The 19,577-nt window shown below is 44.9% G+C and overlaps 2 protein-coding genes across 9 annotated transcripts in view; one reads left to right on the top strand and one right to left on the bottom strand.

The window, feature by feature from the left end:
* nfatc3a (nuclear factor of activated T cells 3a) overlaps positions 1-2,867 on the top strand; it is a 40,147-nt gene extending 37,280 nt beyond the window's left edge. For 3 of the 7 annotated variants that reach the window (XR_008949365.1, XR_008949360.1, XR_008949364.1), the window contains exon 11: positions 45-2,867. Coding sequence is in view for 1 of the 7 variants with exons in the window: in XM_057025158.1 (XP_056881138.1) it covers positions 816-868 (53 nt within the window). In the remaining 6 variants the exon portion in view is untranslated. The remainder of the gene's footprint in view (positions 1-44) is intronic. The other 4 variants (XR_008949363.1, XM_057025158.1, XR_008949361.1 and 1 more) reach the window with 3 other exon arrangements.
* Positions 2,868-3,088: 221 nt separating this feature from the next.
* On the bottom strand, positions 3,089-17,027 carry esrp2 (epithelial splicing regulatory protein 2). Of its 2 annotated transcripts, none has more exons than XM_057025171.1 (16): positions 16,871-17,027; positions 16,546-16,698; positions 15,993-16,121; positions 11,689-11,802; positions 11,345-11,459; positions 11,161-11,256; positions 9,951-10,005; positions 9,477-9,587; positions 9,107-9,239; positions 8,897-8,939; positions 7,535-7,836; positions 7,146-7,379; positions 6,811-7,009; positions 6,123-6,321; positions 5,846-6,044; positions 3,089-4,256 (listed from the first exon to the last, which is right to left on the bottom strand). In XM_057025171.1, exons 2-16 carry the CDS (start codon positions 16,675-16,677, stop codon positions 4,095-4,097), a joined length of 2,223 nt encoding a protein of 740 aa, XP_056881151.1. In that variant the 5' UTR covers positions 16,678-16,698; positions 16,871-17,027; the 3' UTR covers positions 3,089-4,094. The 2 variants fall into 2 exon arrangements, with proteins under 2 accessions (XP_056881151.1, XP_056881152.1); XM_057025172.1 differs by adding an exon at positions 5,006-5,110 and having other exon boundaries at positions 16,546-16,981.
* Positions 17,028-19,577: the final 2,550 nt, after the last annotated feature.

The raw sequence follows: 19,577 nt of genomic DNA on the forward strand, positions 1-19,577 counted from the left end.
ACATGCATTGGTTTCTTTAGCTGCACGGACATGTGTGTTGGCAGTTCCCCTGGAGATCTTCCAAGCTGGTCAGAAAGGGCTGTAGCTAAATGGACCTTTTGACCTGCTCAGGTCACCACGCCCACCATCGGCTCCACTGCCAAAATCTTGAAAAGCCTGGAACAAGCAGCAAACACTTGGTCCCATTTTCCATGAATCCCAAACAAATGAGCACCCTTCTCCATGTTGTCTTGTCTTTGTTGAACCTTGATCGAGTCCACGTCTGCACTTTTTACTCCAACCTCTCATGTCTCCTGAGGTCTGAATGGAGGCACCAGATGTGAAAGGTCTTGTCAATGAGCGGCCCAGCACTGCCATTCACGGGATGCTCTGGACTCCCAGTGAATGTTCCCTACAGGACTGGGTCGCCACTGTCAGCAGGTTCTGGTAAATTAAAGGTCTCTCTAAAGGTGTTTTGCCAGGATCACGGTCTCCGAGGGGCTCAGGGAAGCGGCGCCCTCTGCTGGCGAGATTTTCCTCTGCACGTTGGTGCTTTTTTTGTCGACATGAGTGAAGCTCCAGCCTTTCTGCTCCATCTGTAATTCCAGGTTAACAATTTTGGCAGGATACTATATTACAGCTCTTATTCAAATTGTCTCAGTTTGTTGCGAACCCAGAAAAGAAAGTGAATCATGCAAATCAAAATAAATCAGAGAATGAACCTTTGAAGAAAAAGTTGTTTGTTCTAGTAGAATGGTGAGTGTTTCCTGGCTAAGGTGGATTTGCACTTGAGTGTAAAGGCTCAATTGCATTTTTCTTTGTTTTTCTTTCCACAGTGAATGAAATCATCGGCAGAGACATGTCCCAGTCCCCCAGGGGGGCATCTTAACTAACTCTACACAACATTGACTCTGGACCTGGTCCATGTGGATCCTGGTCCTGGTGCCTGTCCAGCTGCTGAACCTGCATTAGATGGAGAAGGGAGACCAGAAGAGAAGGGCAACAGTGTAACGAAAGATGGATGGATGAAGCAGCAGCTGTTCTACGGAGCAGCTGGACCATCAGCCCACCCTCACAGAACACGTCAGACAGAACCCACATCTTCATACAGACTCAGAAGACCTCATACTCACAAAGCCTTCAGAAGCAGCATTAGTCAAATGTGGTTTCTTCTGTCTTCTCTCAGAGCTCCAACTCTCAGGACGCTAGCAGACGCTGCAGATCTGCCGAGTTAATGTTCTACGTTCCATGAAAAATGTTTCACAATTGGATTTTTGACACTCGACCGACGGTACAGAAAACACCTCCCACCCTCTTTCTTGTTTCTAATGACAACAGCATTCAGGTCTGGGCTCCTGACAGGAAGTCCATCTAAGACCTGCAACATTCCACACAGTTAAGTAACGGCGCAGAGATCTCCCCTCTTCCTCTTCTTTGCTTCCCAACATTGAAAAGCTGCCTTATTAACAGTATCAGCAGTAGTTAAAGCTTTTCCATCAATTTGGTTGTTGCTGCACAGCTGCCTTTAAGTTTGACTGTTGGATTTTATCTAAAAGCAGATGTGCAAGTAAAACCGAGGGCATTTGACCAAAATCTGTTAAGGAGGCAATGTGTTTGGCCCCTGGGCCACATACTAACATTACTCCAGTGGCACTCAAGTTTCTCTTCAGGCAATAAATTTCCAAACTCTCCATGGGGCTCTTGTGTGCCTTCTCAGCTCTGACAACCAAGTCAACACATGGTTGGACAGGTTAAAAAGTTTTAAACTCATAAAGGCATAAATCCTATATTGCATTAGTGCCCTCCCCACCAGCAGCACATCTGGGTCAGCGTCGTCCCTGTTTGCAACAATCAATCTCTTCTCTTCGCGCAGTCTCTGTTGCCAGGGGCAGGGCGTACTTTTAACATTTTATATTGTGACACACGTGCAGCACCAGTTCAGCAGCAATAATGGCAGGATTGAACAGAGGGATTGTTACTTGTTTCCAGTCAGTCCCAAGTTCAAATCATTATGCTATGCATTAATATTTCGCGTAATGCCTTTGAAAAAAGTTTAAAAAAAAAAAAAAACCTCGATGCCTATAGGACTAGACTTAAGTAAATAGTTTGGTTCTCTCAGCATCCCAGAGTCACGTGTATGTATGTATGTGTGAGAGAATGTGTATGGTTACAGCAGTGATATTTGTAATCACTCGAGCACTCGCGTATCCAGGCTATGCAAACATCAGCAAATGTGGGAGAATAAATCAGAGAAATGAGATTATGTTTGTAATATTGTAGCTTATGAACTCCAGGAAACATTCAGACCTGTAAGATTTTAGGAGGCCTTAAACTCTTGTTTGGAACCAGTTTGTCTGCGTGTCTGGATGCTGTTCTGGGTTCAGTAGATTTCCCATGACAAAGACATTAAGTCTGTAACTTCTATTATTATTATTCATCTTTCTTTGTCAGGGTTCTGGGTGGGAGGAGGAAGAGGGTTTATATTTGCAGATCAAGCTGGTTCTGCAACTTTAAAGACTCAAGTCAGCAAAAGACAAAAATAAACAAAACCAGCATCCACATTGTGGCTCATGTTCTCTTCTGTTTCAACCAAAGACCGAACAATTTGTTCCCATTTTTGCTGTGGAAAAACAGACAGTACAACTCTATTTTTGATACTTGGTAATGGATGTCATTCCTAAAAGGTTGGGGACATTTGTTAAAGGGAAATACAGGTTTAGCTCACATGTACTGAGCCTTGTATTGTCATTTCTTGTATATTTTGGATGTTAATTTTTTTTTTTTTTTAATTTTCAAGACTGCAGTGCTTTTTGAAATTATTCAAAGGGAATACCTTGCATCATTCTGTAGGCTTCAAACTAGAATATATCAATAAAAGTGAAAACTGCTTTTGTGTCTGCTTTAATGTCTAGCATCATGCTTTATTTATCTGCAATTTAAACGTTGCCATCTAGCGGCCTGTATGGGTTGTTTCACTTTATTGATTGTGACGCAACATAAAACTGGTTTTAAGTTAATAAAAAAAAGTAACCTTAAATTCATTCATACTATACTGATCCTATTTGAGGAGAAATGTTACTGCAATTATTTATTCAAGTGTAAAATCAAATTATTCATCCAGTATTTTCTCTTTATTATTGTTTACAGTCATATAGACAGAGCTAAATTTATACAAGTCTCAAACTTGCAACAAAAGAAACATTCCCTTTGCCCCAGAGGCCAACCTATCTGTGTCAAGGCCAGTCGGAACCCTGGTTAAAAAGGAAAACAAGTAAGACAGGTGTGAGCAACCCGGTTACAGGAAAAATAACAAAAATGCAGCTTTTACACAGTTCTCTGGACATCAGAGGCCTGAAAGCACAAGAGAAGAGAAGCAGGTTGAGCAGCTGAAGTCCATCAAAAGGCTCCAGGATGAACCGCTGCTCTTTCGTATTAACAAAATCACTTTGGTAAAGAAATTGGATCTGGCTCCAGTCAGACTAATAATGTAATCTATAGCGCTCTGGAAAGCACAATGCTTTTGACAGAAATAAGTTAGAAAGGCATCAGCGGCAGATGTGAGGTGTTGTGGGTGTCCGTCTGTGGCAGAACAGACACGTGCACGCCAGGAATCCTTCACTTATTTTAGCGGGCTTAAGTCTCTATGGCTTTTTCTCTTTCCAGGCACCTCTGAACTGGAGACCACATAAACACATAAAGCTGCACAAAACAAAGGTAGAAAATCTGGAAGAATCTTAATCTTTTAGTGGTTAAGAACAAATGTTTAGAGGGGGAAAAAAAAAAAAAAAAGATCAGAAGTAGTTTGCACTACCTCGAGCACTGCAGGTTTAGATGGACATGCATATGTGGCTGAGAACATCTGCTGATACAGATGTGTCCAGGCTCCACAACCAGCGGCATGTGCACTGACATTCGTACTCATTATCCTGACATGAAGCTCGAAAGACTTCCAGCAGATAGCCCAATCTGGTTTCCAGAGCGTCAGCGCTTGCTGATGGACAAATGGAGCTCCAGTCGCTCTTTCAGACGCCATCGTGTCAGCTGAAGCTAGTTTACAGCAGATGTATGTAGCAGATGAGGGCTTTGCAGTGGGAGGTTAATTAAAGGGCTGGTGCTCAGTTACAGAAAACCAAATGGACCTGCTGGCCGTAGAAAGTGTGGTTGGAGCGCTCGGCTACGGCCTGTTTGGCCATCTCTTCGCTGGGGAATGTGATCAAGGCCTCGCCGCTGCATTGTCCACTGAAGTTGTACAAAATGAGAACAGCATCAGGCTGGAGCTGCAGGGGAGACAGAAGCAGATGGTCAGCATCTGCAGGATTTGTTGGAGTTACACTGCACAAACACCAGGGGAGCCCACAAGCCAAAGAAGGATGGTCATTCACCTGCTCCAGTCAGGTTCGATTAATAGAATTCAAATCAAGATGCGCAAGCAAACAAACAGTACATGCGTGTCATGAAGACCCACAGCCACCAACATATGTTAGTCTGCATCAGAATGCTGCACTTTCAATGATTAAAGTTTAAAGTGAAAGGATTCTGTTGGACATGCAGATATGACGTCATGTGGGGAGCATGCTGGACTGGAGATGATGGAGGTCACCTCAGAATCTGCATCTACAGGAAACTGCATTAATCAGTAAGTGTTTTAGTAAAGGTGATGGCAAACTGGTCTGTGATAGCTCCCCAACTGGAAAATGGTCATAAACTGAAGTTAACATGAAGCCATAATCTTCAGTAATGAAAATATCTAAATGTGTTTATTCACATTGCAGCTCTACAAGCAAAATGGAATTGTAATCAGTCTGCTTAAATATAGATAATACAAAAGAAAATGGATCCAATCATGAAGGATTTTTCTTTGTTAGTGTGATGGAGATACTGCTTTAAATTTGCCACCACTGTCAGCATCAACACACGTGTTCAGCAGCAGATGTACAGAGTGACAGACGTTCATACCAACATTCCAAGCGTCAGTGAGAGGAGGCAACACCTTTCTGTCCTCGCCGGCTCCAGAGGCTCCTCTTACCTTGTGGTGACGGTGGCCCTAAAGACAGAGCCACTCTTTGGGCTGAATCAGACTCCTGGCCTGTTCGCTCATCTGAACCAGGCTGCTGTACTCCTCAGGGCCGTACTGGACACCATGATAATGAACCCAGTCAGAGGGGACGGACACACATCAGAGAGGACACAAACTTCAACTACACAAAACAGACAGTGGGGGCCCTTCAAACAGCCGCCGGCACCAAAACACACCAGAGCTGCTGGAGAGCCTTTCTGAGCCAGAGGCGGCACGGGGACACTTGGGCAGTCCATAGACTAAGGGGAAGATTACTGATGTTCAACCACAACAGGTCAGACTCACATAGTCACACAGACACACACACTAAATTCTCTCTTTTGTGGCGATTGTGATGCTGCTACCTCAAACTGCAGGACTAACTCACTAACACTTTAAACACAACCAAATGCAGCACATAAGCTGAGACAGAGACCAAAGCAGACCCAAATGTTGTAACACAACAGCAGCACAAACCTCCACCTTAACCCCCTCAACCCTGTCCTGCTGCAGCCATAGCCACAACTGACAGGGATCCTACCGGTTTCAGGACTCCACCTAATTTGGTCCAGCAGTCAAACACAGAAAGGGAGGTACTGTGCAAAGATGCAAACTTGTCCCTTAGTGAGACATGAGTGGGCTGAAGCTTTGAAAACACTTAATCTTCTTAAAGTGCTCAGTAACAGCCGGTGTTGCCGACTACACAAGAGTTCATGACCAAGGTCTGCTTTAATCCAGGAATGGGTCCAGAACAGACCCAGAACATGCTCTCTGGAAATCATGGGATCATTTCTGTATCCATTTGCTGACCTGATATCCCTGGAAGAAGCTGAGGATGTCCTTGACTCCGGTGTTGTAGGGCAGGCCCTGCATCCGCACCAGCGCTCCAGGCTGAGGCAGCACAGGGGAGGAGGCAGCGGCGTGGTGGTGGGGCTGGGCAGCCACAGCTGCTGCCACCGATCCTGGTGGTGCTGCAAAATAGCCAACGGTGGAAGGAGAAACTGGAGGGCTGGACAGGGATAGAAGCCAGATGTGAGACGGGTGTGGCATCTGTTTACTGGACTAATGGGGCCGATGAGGTACCAACCTGGGGTAGTACGCTGTGTAGTTCATGTTCATGTACAGGTGAGGGTGGGGGGGGTAGTAGGCCAGGGCATGAGCAGGGCTGTGTGCTGTTGTCTGAGGAGGTCTGGGAGCAGCCAGCAGAGGGGGCTGGTACAGAGCTGCCTCAGACAGGACGGAAGGTGGGGTGGGGAAAGCAGCGTAGGCGGTAGGCGGAGATAAACCTGTATCAAACACAAACATACACGAATACCCTGTTACACAAAGGTTTCAGTGCACATACAGAAATGTCAGGAATTGTCTGAGGACAAACAACATTCGAGAGTAAATAATTCCTATAAATCAACAGCAAGAAAAGCTTTCATAAAACAACTGAGCTCCTGGTGTGTCCTTCACACTGACACTGACACAGCATAGCGCCTAGTAGCTACATGCACGTTATGATTACATACAAACAGCCACCGTCCGTGTAGCTGTGAGCTCACCCGGTGGTCCTTTTTAGCCAAAGTCAAACTGACACATGACATAATTGTAGCATTGCAGCCATTATGCTAAAACTGCAGGTAGGAGGGGAAGCTATGTAACAGCTAAGCCCTGCTATGGATGCCAATCTCAGTATCCTCTGACCCATTAGAGAAGAAAAGACACATGTAGTAAACAGTCTGGTGCACCGTCACTGTTCAAGAATCTCAAACTTGCTGGTGTGGACTCACAGGGGAGCTTGCAGGGAGGCGGTGAGAGGCCGCTGCGGTTAAGGGTTCCTCCCATCAGCACGATGCTCATCTCCTCTGTGGAGCACTGGAACACCTCCACATATCGGTCCTTCATGGTTTTTTTATGGCATTTCTGGGCCACCAGAAATGCCTTGTCAGGAGACTTCAACTGGATGAAAGCATCACCAGAGGGCCGCCCCTGCAGGGAGGAACACAACAGAAGAACTGACAAGAAGGAGGTGACAGTTTAACACCAGAGCAAAGCCCTAAAGAGAGGAAACACCATCCGAGGGATCATTTCATTCCTGCTACTTTAATCGGAGAACCAGACTGACCTGCTGGTTGAGGACCATGTGAACACCATGAGGTTTGATGTCAACCGTGTGTTCTCCCATAAACTCCAGGATATCTTCTATTCCCGCCGTGTACGGGAGGCCTCGGAGGCGAACACAGTCGCGGGTGGTGCTGGCTGTTGGAAGGAAGGGGGGTGTAGTGAGAACTGAGACCGGTACGATGGGTGAGGGGGGCAAAGTGGAGATCAGAGGTGTGGACATGTAGCGGTTCAGGACCTGGCAAGACAAGAGATATTAGTGCGTTATACACACGCTTGAGATAAGATGTTCACATCTGCATCAATAGCACCAAACAAATTGGTTCAAGATTCAAAGTTCAGACTTATCCAAAGTTCTCCAGTCATCAAAGGTTCTTTAACATATTTCATTACCTGCTGCACCTCAGCAGCTGTGCTGCGAAACAGCTCAATGTAGCGCTTGCCCAGGATCTGCTTGTGCTTTTTCAGAGCATTCTGAGCGTATTCTTCACAGGAGAAAAGCACAAAGGCGTCACCAGTGGGCCGTCCATCAGGGTACTTGACGAAGAGCAGGCCCTCGGCGCCGTCTGTGACCGGGCTCTCTGGACCGATGAAGGACAGCACTTCCTGGGGTGTGGCGGTAAAAGGCAAGCCACGCATGCGGATAATCACCTGGTTCTCCTTGGACAGGAACTGGGTCACCTCATTAGATGTACCTGGTACAGTGCAAGCACAGTAAATCTACAGATTCTTCTGAGGATCTCTGACGCAACTCCTGAATCGTGAGACTATCGGTTGAAAGGAGGGCCACACAAGATCTCAATGCTGATAATGTTAGCAAAGTATTTACTTTTCACATGTAGAATGTAAACATTGCAAAAGTTTTAAAGGCTGCTAAAGTGGCCACCTTAACATGTGGCCTATTTAAAGGACCATAGTTACCAATCTACATAACAACTTGTAACACCTACAGAATAACAAAGCAATCCGAAGAAAAGTAACCATGGTGGGTGGAAGTTAGCATGGGAAACATTTACAGCAGAGAGTCTTCATGAGCATTAAAAGAATTAGTGAATAACAGCCTTAATGTGGCTCACTCCATGGACGGACGCAGTCATGAAATCATGATGTTACACCTTTTGGATTCCGCATATTATTTGCCTAGAGTCCAATGTGCTGCGAGTCCATCCTCCTCGCTCATGGGATTAAAGTCCAGTCAGACTGGTAGCAGCTGCTGGCTTATCTTCTCCCATTGACGGTGCCTTTGTTTGATATCTGTGCTGCATTACTGCCGGCAGCTGCTCTGTAGTCTGTGGCCTCAGGTACAGCCTTTGTCTCTTCACACCCCCCCTTTTGTAGCTGCCGTCGGCCTCCTCTCTCTCAGGAGAGAGAAGCTCGAGGCCAAACTCAACAGGTAAGCTACTGTTAGCTGAGAGTGAAATTTTTCTCCAGCTGGCTTCAGGAAGCTGGGGGAAGAGGAAGGGGGTGTCGGAAAAAATCGGTGTGAGTTAGGGCAGACTCATACAAAGCGCCTTTTATGAGCTGAAGATAAGCTGCTGGAAAGTCACCGAGATGAGGCAATGACACGGGTAACAGGAGAGAGAGCCCCTTCTTCTACAGTCACTAAAGAGCTGCTCTTTAGCAGATTTGGAAAGGTCCTGGTTTTTCTCAGACATGTGGGAAAACCCGGAAATCAAAGTCTTCCCGACGTTAACAGAAAGCCTTTCAGCATAAGTCTTCCTCCAAACATGGAGGGTAGCAAAACTGAAATCTGACCTCCAGCAATCTTCAGGAATTCCTCTCCTGTAGCCTTGTAGACCTGAGAAGACAAAGAACATTTGACCCCAGAGAGCTGCAACATGCATTTCCTTTAATCTGGCACTAATAAGTATCAATGTCATTATTGCTTTTAGTGGGTAGAGGGGGAGACGTCCCCTTCAAACAAAAAACAACATGACTAAACATGCCATAAAGGCTGAATCTCACCTCGATGTAGCGGTTGCCCATGTGGTGCTTGTGTCGCTCTAGAGCAAGGTCCCTGTGTTCAGGATTGATGAAACGAACCAAGGCCTCGCCGTTCCTCCTGCCCTGAGCATTCAGACAAAGAGCCACGCCCCCTCTGCAACACATGTGCACATATAAACATAATAAACGGCCAAATAAACACTCACCGACAAACAGCTGACAGAACTACTTATGAAACAGATGTTACAGTGAACAGGTTGTCGTAGCGCATCACAGTTGCACCTGCGTGTGTGATATTCTGACATAGTCGCAACAACAAGACTTTGTCAAGAAAAACTGAAAGTAAATTCAACATGGCTAACATGTTTAAAGTAATAACTGTTAAACATACTTGGCGATAGTGAGACCTTTAAAGAAACGAGCAATGTCCTGGTCTGAAGATTGCCATGGAAGCCCTCGCGCCCTGATCACCGTCTCATTGTCCACCGGCTCCTTCTTACTACTGAACATGGGGAGGGGGGGGGGGACAAGATGACATTTTGATGACATCAGGAAACAATCAAATTAATGAGAGTTGGAGAGACGATGCAACAATTAGAACAAACACAAGTGGTTCTGGGGCAGTTAGGGTGACACAAACAGGCCACTATGACTGAGACAGGAGTGTGATTAACTGTCAGTGGGCAGCGTCAGTCAGAGAGTAGAGGGTTAGCTTTAGCATGTTCCTCATGTAGGGTACAAACAGCTTTATGATGCCTTCCTGGTCCGTTTTTTATTGCTACATACGAGTGTCTGAGGTCTTCGTGTCCGCAATCGTTCGTACCAACAGCAAAAAAGATGCGCCTAATCGCAGATGCACACTTACCATGTACCAGAATCAAACTTGTACTTCACCGTTTCAACACAGCTGAACTTATGTTCTAAAAGAAAAACAGAATAAAAATGCTTCAAATTAAAGCAGTTACCGTATTTTCGAGACCATAAGGCGCACCGTAATAAAAGGCGCAGTCTCAGTTACGGGTGCTATTTCTGTATTTAACACGTATATAAAGGCACACCGGATTATAGGGCACGGGCATGGTAAAACATATGGTACGCTATCTTAAAACATGCATGCTAGCATCTATTTAGCAATGTAATCATGTTATTTTTTTTAATCAATCTTTATCCATAAATCCATCAAAGTCCTCATCTTCTGTATCCGAAATGAATGAAATGAATCTGAAATGGCTTTTGGAAAAGCCAGCAAGCCGAAAAGCATTTGAAGATTTTAGAAGTTGGTGCACACATAAGGTGCACTGCATTTTAAGGAAATTTAAGACTTTTAAGTGTGCCTTATAGTCGCAAAAATACGGTACAAACATGCATCAGCCGTTAAATGTGTGCAAATATTTGATCTCCAGCAGCAGTTGAAATACAACTTGCACTGTGGATGAGAACATATGCACAACCGGGCCTGGTCTTTAGGTTTGTTTTTATTTGTGGTGCTCAGAGGCCTGAAGGCATCATTTCAGGTTTACAGTATGTATTCCTGTCAGAGTCTGACTTTACAAGAACTCTTGACAAAGCCGTTTATCTACTTATTCAAATCTTTGCACATTCTATCAAACATGCAATTGTGGTGAGGGAAACCACCTATAACCATAGCTGAAAAATGGAATCAATCGATTCATTCCTCATTGAGGACTGTGATATCTCCGAATATACCTTTTATAATCTTAACAGAGCAACATTATTGTCCTGTGATTTTTGTGGCTGAGCCAGAGGCTGCTGCTACAGCAGAAGAAGACGACAGCTTGGTTTATTCAACTATAACACAGATGGAGTCACTTTACTTTCCCAGATCCTGCAATTACTCAGCTAGTGACAAGTAAGATTTTACCCTTTAACAACCGGGCTACCCTCAGCTTCCATCACTTTAAAGCCAGTGGTGCTGTGACACAATGTGAAGAGCATCAAGCCTGGCAGCCTCATGTCTGACTCTTTCGCAGCAGTCAGCTGCTAACCCTTCAACTAGAGGGAGGGAGTCTAATCCAACATCAGATCCTGCCTGGTACAAAAGTGAGGTCACTTACCGTATGGTTCATCCAGGATGCAAAGAACCAGCTGGACCATGTTCCTCACCTCCTTCACCCCCATCAATGGTTCTGACACAGCAGGAAGACCAACATCTGCACACATGCAGTTAAGGAACTTGACCTCTGTAGCCTCAATTCTGCTACAGCCACCCAGCACAACAAACGCAGCAACAAAAGATACACTCCAACATAGAGGAAACCTCCAACTTCTGTGTGGGACCAGTATTGGGACAACATTTGTGAAACTCTTTCCTCAAGTCCACAAAGGAAAAGAAACATTCGGGAAGGATGAGATTCTAGTAAGGAAGACAAAAAATATATATCAGAACCTGTTCTGCAATTTCAATTAAAACCAAGGGAGAGAAACTCCCGATGAAAAGATCTAGAGTTTTGTTTAAACAACTGAAAGCTGCAGAGAGAGCAGACAGGATTCACAGATCTGCATCATGCAGATAATGAGACAAAGGAAAACTTTACAATTGTTTTCATTTTCTAGATAAAATGGGGCAAAGTTTGACCCATTACCTTTTTGGAGGCTTCAGGATGGAGCACCTGCCGGATGACGAGGGGGCTGTCGACACACAGTGTGTAGGAGCTTCTACCGAGGCTTTTCAGCTCCGAGGACACCGACTGCTGGAACTGCAACAGGTAGAGGACAGAAATTTCCAAAACATAAGATCAATCGCACCAAAGTTCACCCAAACTTTGACATTTTAGAAAAGTCCTACATCTAAGCTAAATCCATGACATTTAATGTAAATAAAAGGCACAAACACCAAGCAGAGTGTTAAATGTAAAGGCAGTAAAATCTGCAGTGAATTTGCTGCATGAGGACGCAGTCCAACAGATTCTAATGTTTGTGGACAATCTTGTCTTAGCTTTGTCACACCCTCATCAGACAAAGATCCAACCTAAACAAGCGCAACCTGTGGGTCTCTTAGTCTTAGTCAAAGTCTTAATTGCTGCCTCCTAGCTTCTCCCACATCTCCCACATGCATTGAGGCCCCTGTCCTCCTGTTGTTGGCCAACATCATGCTGAACATTGGGAGGGAATGTTATTCCCTGTCAGTGTAAAGAAAAGCTTTACAAACACTGATGAACTCAACCACAGAGGGGCCACAACTCAGAACCTTACATGGTGAGCCAGGTGAAGTACTCATACGTGTGGAGTAAAACAGTGAAAGAACCATGCCGAAACCTGAGGGCTGAGAAAATTGCAGCCTGTGCTCAGCCTTTATTCATTAGCTACCGGACTGAATGAAAACTAGTTTCTTGTGTCATTGGAATCTTCAACACTCAAAGGCAGCACTAACACCAGCGCTGACTAGATTCACTTGGCAACCAGCTGGATGGGACAGACAGAAGCAGAATATTAAGGTTGCTTGTTCAGGCACTCTGCTAAAAATCTGAGGTGCACCAAGTGCAGGGTTATTTGGTAAGGCCAACCAGCTGCCACCAAACAAATGTTCTGGAGTTACACTGGGGGTCATCGCAAAAAAAGGGGAAGGTTCTACAAACTTAAGTAAAAATCTCTTATTTCATAGACAGAAACAATGATCAATAAATAGAAGTTGGATGTACAAATATAGCTTTGTTCCAGGGAAAGTACCCTAACTTCATGCAAGTGACATGTGAACAGATTCCCAAAAGCATGTGCCATGATGTCTTTGAAACTGGCTGCCCATAATTTCTGGAACTTTTCAAATGACACAAATTTACAGCCCCCCAATGAGCCGAAGGATATTGACATTGATCACCAACAGAGTTGATCAGTTCTGACCTTATGATACAATATACTAAACCAACAACTTTAAAACCTGAGGAGTTGATCAAGAAAAATCCCACACAGCAGTAAATGTTACTTGTGGAGTGATGCCCCCCCCCCCTATTAATTCGAAAAAACAGATTACTGAGAGGAAGAAATGTTTGGCACACGCTTTGGCTTCCACGGCAGTCAAGAGTCCACAGCAAATAAGATGAACAAAAGAGAAAAATCTCACACCTGTAGACAGGTGTGAGGATAACCAGGTGTGAGGAACCAAACTCAATCATGCCAGAAATGAAGGCAGAGCTCACTTCTCAATGACCCTTAATGTCTAACAGAAGCCAGTGAAACATGACCTTGAAGTTCTCTTATTGTCCTTTTGCAGTTTTCTATCCTGCTGCCATACAAACACACACAACTTTAATAACACAATATCCTTCCTCACTGGTACACTTGACAAACCAGCCTCCAATGACCAGTTAGCTCACAACAAACATTAATTCTGAGTGATCAAACTATTCTGTTAAATGCTTTTTTCCTCATGAATGATTCCTAGAAATCGGAATTGGCCCATGACACACTCACACTACCATGGGAAAGGTATTTCCATAGATGAGGGGGAGGAAGCAGCCTTTGAACGTGGTCCTATCAGTCTCCAAAGCAGCTGTACTGTTTGCATGCTAAGGTGAGGCTGATAACAGCAGGGAGTGTCAGGCCAGTGCCCAAACCTAATACACACACACACACAAATTACTCTAAATGTAGAATATCTGCTCGACTACATGGTCAGAGAATGTGGACTTAAACTGCTTAAAGGTCCGCTAGTATTACAGTACAACATGTACAAAGCATCTGTTGTCTGCCTCCATTTCACCAGCTTTGGGTAAGTCTACCAAATGACCTCCATCCAGTGACTGGCATGAAGGTTTCAGTCTCCATGACGATGGCCTGAGCGTTTGATGATAGTCAGTGAAGCCACGGCCTGTCTGAAGTGGGACAACTAAGATTCCTATTGTTCTATAGGAAGAGTAACAGTTTCACTGAGGAAGATTTCTGAAAGAAGCTCAAGGAACCATTAACCAGTTAAGAGGAAAGGTGCACTGAAGCCATAAATATTGAATCTTTTTCAAAAAGGACACACCATCAAGGTCATGGGAAATCTAGAAGAAAGTAATCTGTGAAGCTAATACAGCCAGTAAATAGGGGTGTGCCAATGTCAGTACACGCAAACAAGTGGTGTTTCTGCTTCTTTTCTATAATTAAATGCTTTTAACAAATAATTCATGACTGACTTCAATGAGATGTTATAATCACAGAATAAATGATAAATAAATAAATCCACTTCTGTTATGAGGGCAGTGTTGTAAACTAAAGTCTTCAGTCTCCTTCACATTTCCCTAACCAGGGTTTGTCTCTCTTGCACAAGTAGAAGCACTAACCTAACAGAACAGAGGTGGCTTTAGCTCCACTCAGACACCCACAATGCACCTCTCTAAATTTGATTATGGCTGGTTTTAAAGCAAACTATTTTAAATAATTCCTAAAGTAGGGAATTGGTGTTCAGGTCTGAGGACTCAATTAACAAAAATCATCTAATAATGTGTTTAGTAAATTCATCGTTCAACCTGTGTTTCTAAAGCTTTTACAGTGACCTTTACACCAGAGCTGAACAAGGAAAGCAGGAATGAACATATGATCCTGACAAACAAAAGATGAAACCAGTCGTGCAGCATTTCAAACATGCAGTGTCAAAGGTTCTCGTGCTTCAGTCTGTGCACAAGGCAAGTGTTAGAGCTAGCTTGCACGGATATGCAAAAATACTGACGTCTTGCTTCAGGTTTGGGACTAAGGAAGCCTGAGAATCTCAAAAGTGGTGGCAGCTCAGTCTGTTGAGGACTGGGCTTAGAAGTTGAGGGTTGTTGGTTCAAGACCCAGTGTGGACAAAATCATGGGGCAAGGGGGAAGGTGCCGGAACACCTTGAGAAAGGTACTGAACCTACAATGAGCTGACAACTCATCCAGGAGTGGACTGTGCTTTCACCCACATGCAACCTTCATGCCAAATGGCATTGAAAATTCAGCATCACACACACCACAGTAATGTTGCCATTCCTCTGAAGTTAAATCTTTCACCAAGGACATGTGTTCTTGGGGCTCTGACTACACAAGTCAGCCTGAAAGCTCCAACCAGTAGGTTTCCTACTGGAAAAACACCAAGAATCAACACTTCCCTCAAAAATGTTCATTTCTGCTATCCTTCCATCAAAAAACATTAAAGCTGACTTTGGAATGACAGGATAGAGAGTAACCAGTGAGACAGAGGTATGAAAAGACCAGACAGATTGCTTGGGTTAATGTTTGAAGGTTCAGCACACAAACTAAACTACAATGGAACTGAAGTCTTACTGGCTGCACAAGCAACAGCAGAGAAACCTTCTGTAGCATCATTACTGTTGAAAGGTTTAAGAAAACAGGTTGATTTTTGATTGACTGGCCATACAGATCTGCTTGCGCACGCTTGGCATTAAAACTGCTCTTCTACCCAGATAATGAGTGGTTTTCACACAAAGAAACACAGGAGGAGTTGGGGAGGGAGACTAGTTGGAAAAACATGTTTAACTGCATAAGCTCTTTATTCAAAACACACTTCATGGCAGGAGGGAAGCCAGAATTTAAATGTCAGCAGTGAGAAAACAAACTATAAGCCAGGATCTGCAACTCCCCTCCTGGACTTCCTCCAGCCTAAAACAGAGGTGTGGTCCAGGTAAACATTCCGCCTCACAAATGTCTGTCTCAAGCATCAGGCTGAGGCAAGACCGGACCTGCGAGTCCTGCTTATCCCTAGAGGCCTCGAGCGCTGCCTCTCCTAAATGCTCAGTGCCCAAATCTGACACATCCAGCTCAGCAGGACTGAAAAGGACTGAAACTTTACACAGCTCCTGTCGAGGCTTGTCCCAAGAAATCAGTTCATTTATCAACTGTGGAATGCCCGATTAATGCAACAATAGGTTAATGTGAAACCGGAGCATCTTTGAGCTGTTTTCAGGAACATTAGGCGTCTCACCTGTTGTAGAACCTTGTCCAGGGGCTCAGCTTGGACGATGTCGCCCACGGTCAGTCCCGTCTCATCTTTGCTCTGGTCCGTCAGCTCCAATGTGTCTGGCCTGACGAGACACCTCTGAATTTTTCCAACCTGTGAAGGAAGGTCAGGGTTTCAAGGGGCAGAATACACCGCGAGGGGGTAAACATGATGACAAATTACAGCCGCAACTCAAAACAGACACTAAAGTCAAAAAAGATACAAATAAAATATACAACTGACAATGTAGCTGCAAAGCACTGAATTGTCAATGACGTTTACATGGAGAAGATGACATGCCAAACCAAAAAAGTGTGTTTTCCCAATTAGCTGAAGCACCACTCGGCTGCTTGATTAGCTCACCTGTGCGGGGGCGCTAATGTGATGTAGCCGTTAGCTAGCTGTGGTAAAAAGCTTTAATGAACACACCACGATTTAAATGTCAAAACACACTCTTCCGCTACAGGTGGATACTCTACCACGAACACTGTGAGCATATGAAACCGTAAACGAACGAACGGGTCAGAAGAGTCCGTACCTTTTTGTCATGTAGGTCCACAATTTGCCACACCAAGAGAATTATTTCCCTTTCATCCGAACCCAGTTTACCCCCATTTGCACCAGCTGTTGCCCCAAAGAACACCACCAGAGTATCACTGTGCGAAGCCATCAGGGACCACAAGGGTAAAAACTACAATTAAAGCAAAGATTAAAATAAAAATAACACGAGGGTTCACCTTTTCCAAGTGATAAGGAGAGCGAACAAAAGGGCTGGAAACTCAATTGAGGTAGACGGCAGTCAGAAAGAGAAAAGGGATTATTTTAAGAGGAGCCACGGAGGAGTTTGCGGTTCGACACTCTACCTGTTGAAGTACTTGACTGTGTTCTATCCAGAGATACTGGTTTAACTAGTAAAGACGGGTGGAAATCCGTGTTCGCTTCACACGAACTCCATAACAAGCCCGGGAGGTTTTTTTTTCTCCTCCGTCCTATCTATTTTTCCCCTGAGTTACCTGTGTGGCCCCGCCTCCGGAGCAGCACAACTGGAGAACATTGGCTGATTCGGAAAGGTGAGGGCGGGACTTGCTGTGCTTGCTGTAATGTCATTGGTCCGATCTGTAGAATCAGGAAGTAGCCCAGGAAAGGAAGACACATGAGGCATAATATAATGGAGCACCAGTTTGTTGGGTGAACAGTTAATTTGCATCATTTTAGATTAAAAAAGACAGGAGCAGATTGGCATATCATTGTAAAAAGTAGTTAGGTCCTTTCAACCATATGGAAAAAGCAGGCTGATTTGTTTTATATCTTGATGTGTGATTGTATCTCTACAGTCCTTCCTTCAGTTAATATTCACTCTATAAGGACCATTGTCCACAGAACGTAATCCCTCAGCTCATAAATTAATTTTATTCCACGCTTTATTTTTCAGTGAATCCTCAGATGCTCTAGTCACTGAGGACACCGTAAAGTCTTCCATGTTGTGGACACACCTGGTGAGCAAGTCTGGCAAGATCAGAATCAGAATCAGGGTACTTTATTGATCCCTTTGGGGGTGTCCATTAGGGAAATTAGCATCTCCCCAAAGAAACGTACAGCACTGTTTAAGATATTAAAAATAATAAAAGTAGAATAAATAAGAAATAAAATAGAATAAATTTAAAATAGAATATAAATATAAAATATAAGACTATAGAAATGTAAATAAATGAACTGAATGAATGAATGAACTGAATGAATGGATGTCCCAGTATTATGTTATTGCAGTGTTGTTCCAGTCCTTCTGTTGGCCCTCCTCCCCCCCAGTGAGGAGTTGAACAGTCTGATGGCTCGGGGGATGAATGAGTTCCCCAGTCTGTTTGTCCTGTACTTGGGGAGGCGCAGCCTCTGGCTGACCAGGCTTCTCTGGCTGATCAGGCTTCTCTGGCTGTGGATGACAGTGTGCAGAGGGTGGCGGACATTGTCCATGATGCTCCGCAGCTTGTCAATAGTTCTCCTCTCTGCCACTGTCGCCAGAGGTTTCAGCTTCATCCCAACCACCAAGCTGGCCCGCCTGATCAGCTTCTCCAGCCTGGAGAGGTCTGCTTTTGTCACACTCCCCCCCCAGCACACCACAGCGTAGGACAGGACGCTGGCGACCACAGACTGGTAGAACATCCAGAGGAGTTTCCTGCAGATGTTGAAGGATCTGAGTCTCCTCAGGAAGTACATCCTGCTCTGGGTCTTCTTGTACAGCTGCCTTGTGTTGCTTGTCCAGTCCAGCCTATTGTCCAGCCACAGCCCAAGATATTTATAGGTCTGCACGCCCTCCACCTCCTCTGTTCCTATCTGAACTGGTCTAGGTCTCAGTCGGTCCCTCCCAAAGTCAATGACCAGTTCTTTAGTTTTGGAGGTGTTGAGCTGCAGGCCGTTGTTGTGGCACCAGGCAACAAAGTCCCTCACCAGGCACCGGTACTCCTCCTCTTCGTCGTCTCTGATACATCCAACGATGGCTGTGTCATCAGCGAACTTCTGAATGTGACACATTTCAGAGTTATAACAGAAGTCCGAGGTGTACAGAGTGAAGAGGATGGGGGACAGCACAGTCCCCTGTGGAGCACCGATGCTGCTGACCACAGTGTCAGACGTGGTGTCCTTCATCCTGACGAACTGCGGCCTGTCGGTGAGGTAGCTGGAGATCCAAGCAACCAGGCAGGGGTCCACTCGCATCTGTAGAAGCTTGTCCTGTAGGACAAGGGGCTGGATCGTCTTGAAGGCACTCGAGAAATCCAAAAAGAGGATTCTCGCTGTGCCACTCCCCTTGTCCAGATGCGAGTGGATCCTAGAATTTGTTATGAGTGTGACCTTTCACAATATGAGATTCTGACAGATCCATTCACATTGCATCAATATAATGTCCAGGAAGACAAAACTGATTCCAAAATCCCTTTAATTGTTATTTCCTCTATCTTCAGGTAGTCAGCTGATTTCATTCTTTGGGCCCATAATGTTGCTGAACCTGGACCTGAGGACCTGCAGCCGCCCCAGATCAGAGGCCCCCTCCCCGAGGCCCCCTCCCCGAGGCTGGTCCAGAAAACACTAGAAATGATGGGATCATAGCTTCATCTGCCTCTCTTCTTACCCTGATGCCCCATCACTCTGGAACAGGGTAAATCTGGACTCATCAAACCACGTGACCTTCTTCCATTGCTTCCAGTGCTTTTCTGCTCTGCAACCAGTCCCTTCACATTGTGCATGTGGAAATGTTCTTAATCTCACTTGTAACCACAGTTCTGAGTTCTACTGGTGCTCTTCTACCAGCAAACCTTTGAGTGATCACTGGTCACCATCATTCAGGATGGGCTCTCTGATGATGGTTCCCCACTATGCTCTCAGTTTCAGAATGTTGGACGATTCTTAAGCCTATTTTAGAAGTTTCTTTGATCTCCTTAGATGTTTGCTCTGCTGAATGCAGGACGATGATTTGACTCTTCTGAAACAGACTAGCATCTTCTTCACCGTGAGATGAGTCCTTAACCTGATTGCTGAAGAAATGAGAAGCTGCTGCATCAGTTGGGCTTAAATAACCTG

This window comes from Takifugu flavidus, chromosome 2, assembly GCF_003711565.1.
Source record: "Takifugu flavidus isolate HTHZ2018 chromosome 2, ASM371156v2, whole genome shotgun sequence".
Taxonomy (NCBI): domain Eukaryota; kingdom Metazoa; phylum Chordata; class Actinopteri; order Tetraodontiformes; family Tetraodontidae; genus Takifugu; species Takifugu flavidus.

Excerpts from the sequence above, each read along its gene's own strand:
- esrp2 (XM_057025171.1), bottom strand. The coding sequence starts at position 16,677 with ATGGCTTCGCACAGTGATACTCTGGTGGTGTTCTTTGGGGCAACAGCT. Across the intron at positions 11,257-11,344 it reads GGTTTCCTCTATGTTGGAGT|ATGTTGGTCTTCCTGCTGTG; the intron begins GTATCTTTTGTT and ends GCATGTGTGCAG. Across the intron at positions 10,006-11,160 it reads CATCCTGGATGAACCATACG|AACATAAGTTCAGCTGTGTT; the intron begins GTAAGTGACCTC and ends TTTTTCTTTTAG.